This window comes from Cyprinus carpio, chromosome A10 (genome assembly GCF_018340385.1).
Source record: "Cyprinus carpio isolate SPL01 chromosome A10, ASM1834038v1, whole genome shotgun sequence".
Classification (NCBI taxonomy): domain Eukaryota; kingdom Metazoa; phylum Chordata; class Actinopteri; order Cypriniformes; family Cyprinidae; genus Cyprinus; species Cyprinus carpio.
Genome location: NC_056581.1, coordinates 2,364,174 through 2,371,883, shown reverse-complemented (window position 1 = coordinate 2,371,883; position 7,710 = coordinate 2,364,174). Strand labels below are relative to the sequence as shown.

The 7,710-nt window shown below is 44.4% G+C and overlaps 1 protein-coding gene across 1 annotated transcript; it reads left to right on the top strand.

Annotated features, from left to right (window-relative positions):
* The first annotated feature begins 1,975 nt into the window (after nucleotides 1-1,975).
* LOC122146384 lies at nucleotides 1,976-3,795 on the top strand. Its single transcript, XM_042764699.1, has 2 exons — nucleotides 1,976-2,137; nucleotides 2,234-3,795. The coding sequence occupies exon 2, from the start codon at nucleotides 2,831-2,833 to the stop codon at nucleotides 3,464-3,466; it is 636 nt and encodes a 211-aa protein (XP_042620633.1). The 5' UTR covers nucleotides 1,976-2,137; nucleotides 2,234-2,830; the 3' UTR covers nucleotides 3,467-3,795.
* Nucleotides 3,796-7,710: the final 3,915 nt, after the last annotated feature.

The following is a 7,710-nucleotide window of genomic DNA, read 5'->3' as shown; positions in this document are numbered from 1 at the left end:
ACACACTTGCATTGGCTTTTTGTGTTTTTCCCACTCCACCTGTCTTAAACCTGTGTCCAGATCATCCAGCCCTGCCACCCACCTGATCAGCCAGCAACCTCTGACTAAGCGCTGCAATGGACGCCACCCCCGGTCCGGGACTACTCCTGATCTGCGGCACCTGAGTGAAACGGCTGGACGACAACCTGAACTGGCAGACAGACCATGATCAAACCAAGGCTACAGCTACAGAGAGCCATCCAGGATCATCGGTGCTCTTGCCCACAGCCCCATCATCCAATTAAAGGAAATGGAAAATGCCCACAAGGAGGCCGGAGGACTGGAAGCGTGCGCAGAACTGCCAGACCAACTGGACCAGCAAGTGACAGCGGATGAAGAGGACAAGGATCTACAGGAGGAAGTGGAAAGCTTCAAGAGGTCTTTACAAAACCTACACAGACACTGAGCATAGAAAGCAGCTGGGATAAAAGCCAGAGAGGCTCCAACAGGCTGAAGCTCTCTTAAGTAATGGCCCAGGCGAATCGAAACAATGCCTGTGAATGCCACCTGCAAGCAGCCCAAGCTGAAACCCAAGTCCTTGGCTCAGCAACAAGACAACCCAAACACCAATCAGGTAAATCAAACAAAGCCAAGGTGACCTCAGTGTCATGAATGAACTGAAATATGCTTGCAGACCACAAGGTGAACAGACGGGAAAAACACATTTTCCCTGACAAAGCAGGCCCAGGGACTTTTATGCTTGAACTCTGCCAATGTGACCACACAAGACAGACTATCTGCTCAGGATCACCCCCAGCCTCAAGGCACACAACATCCTGTACCAGCAGACTGAAACTGTCAAAGCGGATTACAAAAACTACAACTATGAGTCTACTACAACGAGTCTACGGCAGATGACAGAACAGGCAACAAGGGAGAAAGGTTTCAACTCTAGAACCTTCCCTCCACCCGAAGTCCGCAGTACGTTGGCCTACAGAGAACACAGCACTGCCTCCATAGAGACTGTTAAAATCCTGCCTATCTCTGCACAGTACCAGAACTGACTCTGGAGAGCACATGGGCCAGCATGAAAAGATCCTGAGGACATTAAAGGAACTGATCCTGACAGTGGCCTCACCAGCAGGACAAACATGATCAGACCAGCAGAGTCCTTTTAACTATGAGCAGCATGAGAAACAAACTATCTACCAGAATGCCCTCCTACTAAGAGAAATGCCCAGATCTCAGCCAACAGTCTCTTGCCACAGAGACATCCATCCTAAAGCCAGACAGTCATGGCACCCAGACAGCACATCAGCAGACGGCTAATCACCCACTACAGGCCAAAATACACAAATGGCCAACTCCACTGCATCTGACCATCAGCTCCATGAGACTGTACACCCCGTGTAAACAACACGACTGGACTTGGATCATTCATAGAATTGGGCTCAAGTGCGGGAATGTCACCTTTCCAGCCACCCAATTCGTCTAAAGAGCACTGCCAGGTTACAAAGATCACCCTTGACATCTCAGCTGGTCCCGAGAACACAGTCTCAAGGTCAGACCAGCCTACGACTCAGATCCTTGCTAACCAGCCACTGACCACAGGGGCAGCCATTCCATCACCAAGTAATGGCATCACCCAGCCACTTCAGCTGATGGCTGCACATCCAGGATGATCCAACACCTGTCAGCATACCGGTCACCACACAAACCTGGTATCAAGACTCCTGAGGAACCCAATTGAAAAGGGGGGCAACCAGGAAACAGAATGTTGGAAAACAAGGCGAGACTTGGAGCTCCGGTGACACTGAAGGTCACCTCTAACTCTTTGATAGACCCCACGTTGAAGCTCAGAAACAGAACTGAACTTTTAAGGGCCCCAAAAGTGTGCACTGAACATGGAGTCATACATGTATACCACCTTCTCATTGATAAAGAGTTGCTGGATCACATTGACCCTTTGCTGAACTTGAGACAGACAAAACTCAAGGCTGAAGTGCAAAACCCCTGCCACTTCAGCCAAACAGTTCACCCAGACAGACTGTCAGGTCACCGAGGTCATGAGAAAATCTCACAGCCAGCCATGAGAATATGGCCTTGAGCCTCACACCAGACCTGCCTTCACAAGCAAGTGCATGAGCTTCCCTATGAGGTCTTTTTGTCAACCATGGTGACTGTCAAGGACACCTGCGTTTTAACCTGAAGCAAAATAACCAAAGCTCAACCTGCTACTTCCTGTTTCTTGCAGACATCGCAACCCCCTTGAGAAGCCCTGTCAAGTGCGAGAACCTTCTGCCAAGAGCTTACCAGACATTTACTCTTGTGAATATATAAGACTGCAGTCCCAGCATATACAAAAAGGGGCGCTGTTCAGCTCAACAGACAGTGTGGCCAAACCCTCAACCACACACCTTCAAGGGAATGGAGGGAACCCAGCCCCACTTTGAGCAACACCCCCTTTTCTGAAGAGACAACTGCCAATGCTAAAGCTGCTCTTCACAAGAGACAATGATGCATAGCTAAAGCTAACTATGTGGACTGACTCAAGACCACCTAACATCAAACTCAAATGCCATCTGCATTCTTTGCCATGCCTGATTTACCCTCATCCCAAGGAGTTTCATCTGACAGCTGGATACATGAACTAATGCCTTGGTGTTGGTCTAGAACTAAAGGTAGTGCCCACTTCAGCAAAACACTGCTCCCACCAGAGCACAAACTACTCAGATGACAAAAAGAGCCTGCTCTGCACTTCCTGAACCATCCACCGATTCTCCAGTCACAACGGAACCTGGAAAGTGATCACAGAGATGTGCCTCCAAACTTTAATGGCCCTCAACAACCAATGCATCCATACAGAGGACCTGATCGCCTTCAAATCGCATCGACTCACGAGAAGTACATCAGAAAACTCCTGATTTACAGACTCAAAGATATTGTCAATGTTGGATTTTGGCAAGGAAACACTCACATCGGGATACACACACCAGTTATGGTAGCCTACCACGACAGTAACCCACAGTTATACCTGGCCCCAAATGTGCGTATGTGTACCCTGACCAAAGACAGTCATTATCTCTGCCCCATCAAGCCCTTCTTCAGAGACAACACTGAAGGAACCTGCGGTTTACAACCCATACAAAGAGAGACACTCTGCCTGGCTGAGGCCAAGCCTCACACACAAGTCACGGAAACTCAAGCAGAGATTGTGGGAAATCAGTGGCTTGTTAACACTTCCATCCATAATGCCACATTGACCTATGACCAGCAGGACACTGCCACCTGTGTCAGCCTGCCCAACCAGAGTATGTGGATTCAAGTGCCCAAAGGTGCCGTCCTCCACCTCGGGGATCTGGCACTGTACCACCTTTCAAGTGAAGAGTACCAGTCCGAGGTAAAAATTTCAGCTTTCTTCAAGGGCCGCTATCTCACTCTGGAACCTGAATTGGAACTGAACACTGAGAAAGGGGGTCCCAGATGATTGACATCACCCCAATCGACACAGCCCTCCTAGCACTGTCTCGGCTGCCTGTCCAGACCACCTTTCCCATCGCCCGATCCTGGACCTCCGCCGACACGGCACTTTGCTTCGCCACAGCAATCAGGTACACCCTAACTCTCGGTTTTGCCTTTGTCCTGTTTAACAGAGTCAACGGGATGCAAAGGTCCATGAACAGGTGCACAGCTGCCCTTCCTTGAACCTTCAAACGGAGCCACTGGAAAAGCGGGACCCAGGCTGAGACAATGCTGAACCTGACAATGCTGATCCACCTGCCATCCGATCATCATGATCCACCTGCTGTCCGACCATCATGACAACCCTTGTCTGACGATGTTTGCGTGGAGAATCTGGCCCCATAGTATACATTTATATGAGTGCTTAATGGCAAATTATCTGGAAGATACTGAGCAGACCTTCTTTAAGGTCTCCCCATCCAACTTCAAACACATTCCGAGATAACTAGATAGCCCTCGATGGCAGACACCTAATTGGCCCGGCTGAGCAGCCAACTCACACACACACACACACACACACACACACACACACACACACACACATTTTATTAATTTAGACTATAATTAATCAGTTAAAAATGTATCTGGTATATGCATGTATTGTTTGTATGTTTCACTATGGTAGTAGCCTATAGTTACCATTCTTGATTTGTATTAGTTAGACTCTCAATGCTTATACTCAGGTATATGAGTGGATCTCTTCTTTAAGATCTTCGACATATGTTGTCCTTGGCAGGGGCGTTGCACAAGATCCCGGGCCCTATGCATAGGCAGTCCTGATGGGCCCCCATGAAAATATCCAGGTAAAATAAAATATATTCCAGACTTTTCAAGGGCCCTCTCTTCCTTTGGGGCCCTGGTAATCAGTACTTGTTTTACCTCCAGTCCGACGCCCCTGGTCCTTGGTATCAAAATGATGTGCTTTTTATTCCCCAAACAATTATGTACACTATGTGAGCCTAAAATGCATCATAATATTTGTACCATAGTTTGGGTTACCAGATAACCAGTTCATGACGCCATTCATAAAATATGTAAATCAGGTGTCATTGAGACAAAGAAACACTTTCCCGCTGAAACTATATGCCTTGTTATTGGTCAATCCAACCAAAAGGGGTGTTACTGGGAAACCAGATAAAACCTCTTCCACACCCAAAAGGTAGTCTCTCTTAACTTGCGGTTCCCTGGAGACACCCATCACCTTGGAAACCTCGCGACTCCCCTTGCGGGGAGTCCGATCTTCTGGCAGTTTTCAGCAACTTTGTTGATTCACTTCGGAGCAGCCAACCCATGGATGAAATGACGGAGGTTTCACTCCAAACAGGATTCAACAGGAATCTACGCATTATACATGCACCGGGACACTTTACTCAGCAACTACAGAACCAATGCAAGTAACCGCTTGTTAACTATTTAGATGCGCTTCTAGGCTTTGACCCCTTTTAATTAAGGTGATGAAATTCTTTGATGGTTCTTAACAGGTTGTGATTTAGTTTATGATTAAATACTGCCATGACTCTCCACTCTCTTGCGCGTGAGCGCTCGCTCGCTTGCTCTCTCTCTCTCTCTGCAGTGCGCTCTCTCTCTCTCTCTCTCTCTCTCTCTCTCTCTCTCTCTGTTGCATGCTGGGAGTCGGTGAGAGTGGTGGTGGTTGTGGTGAGAGCTGCTGTGTGAGTGGTGAGAGTTTCTAAATCTTGCTTTGCTTTTTTCATATTTACTTTTTCTTTTCTTTCCAGAAAATACATGGTTTAGAAGGTAAATTGTAAAATAGTTGTATATTGGTAATTGTGTGGAAGAATGGCGTCTCTTGATGAGACGCCGCCATTATCACTCTGTAATGGTTTCAGGTGCGTTCCTGAGGGTAATGCCACAGTGGAGGATGTGTTAATTGCAGTTGGGGATCAGACTGGTTATGAGAACATTGTATCGGCATCACGAATGAATCAGGCTGTTGTTGTTTTTTTGAAGGAACAAAATTTAGTTAATCGGCTAGTAGTAACTGGCCTTACTGTTAAAGATGCTTTTGTGCAACTCTCACCATTGTATACATTGACGACGAAAGTAACAGTTTCAAATATCCCGCCTTTCGTATCCAATGACGTTTTGCAACGTGTTAGCGCGCTTTGGAAAAGTTGTTAGTCCCTTTAAAACTGTTGCGCTTGGATGTAAACATCCGGCTCTGAAACATGTTGCGTCTTTCAGACGGTACGTTTACATGGTGCTAGAATCGCCTGAGAATACATTGGATATTAATTTCCGTGTGAAACATGAGGGAAGGTTATATATGGTCTATGCAACTACTGGCAGCATAAGATGTTTTGAGTGCGGGGACATCGGGCACAAGCGCCTTACGTGTCCACACAAGAATATAGGTGCGGAGAACGCGGCAGGATCAGAGGATGGGCTCGCAAATAATAGTGTTGATGCGGCCCAAGAGAAGCCTGTTCCACTCATTGAGGTGAGTGATGTTAATTCAGATGCTGCGTTACTGGCTGTTGATACTATAAATGATGCTGAGGTAGCCAATGTAGGTCCAAAGAGTAGCGTGACTGATTTAGTTTCTAATGTTAATACTGATGAAGTAGCCAGTACTAGTTGTACTAAACAATTGGAAAGTGCAAATGAAGAAAAATCATATGTAGGTGTCTTGAATAATGAGGATGTGGAGGAGGAGCAATCTGATGATAATGAGTCACAAGTTTCTATGTGTGAAAATGATGGTAGTTCACATGGATTTACATTAAATGCGTCTCAGGCAGTTTTCTCAGGAGGTCTCAATAAAGATTCCTTGTATAGTCTGGAACAAATCAATAGTTTTCTGGATGAAACGTATGGTAGACAAATTGACATAAATGACTTCTTCTCTGATGTAGACAAATATGTTCAATCTGTGATGTTTTATCAGAGGACTGTTGGAGTTGAGGAATTTAGTGAGAAGAAGCGTTTTCGGCTGAAAAAGCATCTTACCACTATAAGAAAAGGTAAAGCAATGAATAGGAGAAAGAGCAAATCAAAAATCTAAAATCATGTATTACAATGTGTCCTTTCTTCGCTTTTCTATCATGATACACTCTTTATTTCCAATCTTAATTTTGTGTATGGAGGTTTTGAGGATTGGCTCTTTAAATATTAATGGTGGGTGGGATAGTGTAAAGCGGGCTATAGTCTATGAAACAATTGAACAAAAAAAGCTTGATATTGTCTTTCTCCAAGAAACTCACAGTGATTTAATGAATGAAGTTGAGTGGAATTTGTGGTGGAGAGGAAATAAAATACTTAGTCATGGAACAAATTTAAGCAGGGGGGTGGGAATATTTTTCTCTTCAACCATAAGGGTGGATATTATAAGTACAGAGGAACCAGTGAAAGGTCGTTTGTTGGTAGTTAAAGCTCAAATTCAAGGAATGCTTGTTTTTCTTATAAATATTTATGCACCAACAGTGGGACAGGAACGCCTAAATTTTTTAAATATACTTAATGAGAGTCTTAAAAAGTGTTCCAGTGAAGGATGTGTTGTCATTGGTGGAGACTGGAACTGCACTATAAATTTTACTATAGATCGTAATACTGAAGAACCTCATATACAGTCCTCAAGTGCATTATCAAAACTTATAAAAGAATTCCAGCTATTAGATATGTGGAGAATTAAACACCCCAATGATAGACAGTATACATGGATTAAGGCTTTTAATAATCGAGTAAGTGCTGCCCGACTAGATAGATTCTATGTGTCAAAATCTTTTAACAGTAGAGTAATTGAGTGTTGCATTTGTCCTGTGGGTTTTTCTGATCATCATTTAATAATTATGACAATGATTTTGTTAATTGAGTATAGAAAATCTGTGTACTGGCATTTTAATGTAAAATTGCTGCAGGATGCTGCGTTTTGTGACAATTTTGTTCTATTTTGGGATGATTGGAAAAAAGAAAAGGTTTCTTTTGAAAACTTGAAACAATGGTGGGATGTAGGCAAGACTCAAATAAAAAATTTCTGTCAGCAGTATACAGCCAACTGTAGTAGCAGAATAAAGAATGTGATTGAAACACTTGAAAAGCAAATTAATTTAATGGAATTGCAGTTGGTTAATGCACACAATTCTATATTGTATAATGATTTGCAAACAAAAAAGAGAGAGCTTAGTCTAGTCTTAAATGAGAAAGTTAAAGAAGCCTTGATAAGGTCCCGTTTCATGTCATTGGCAGAAATGG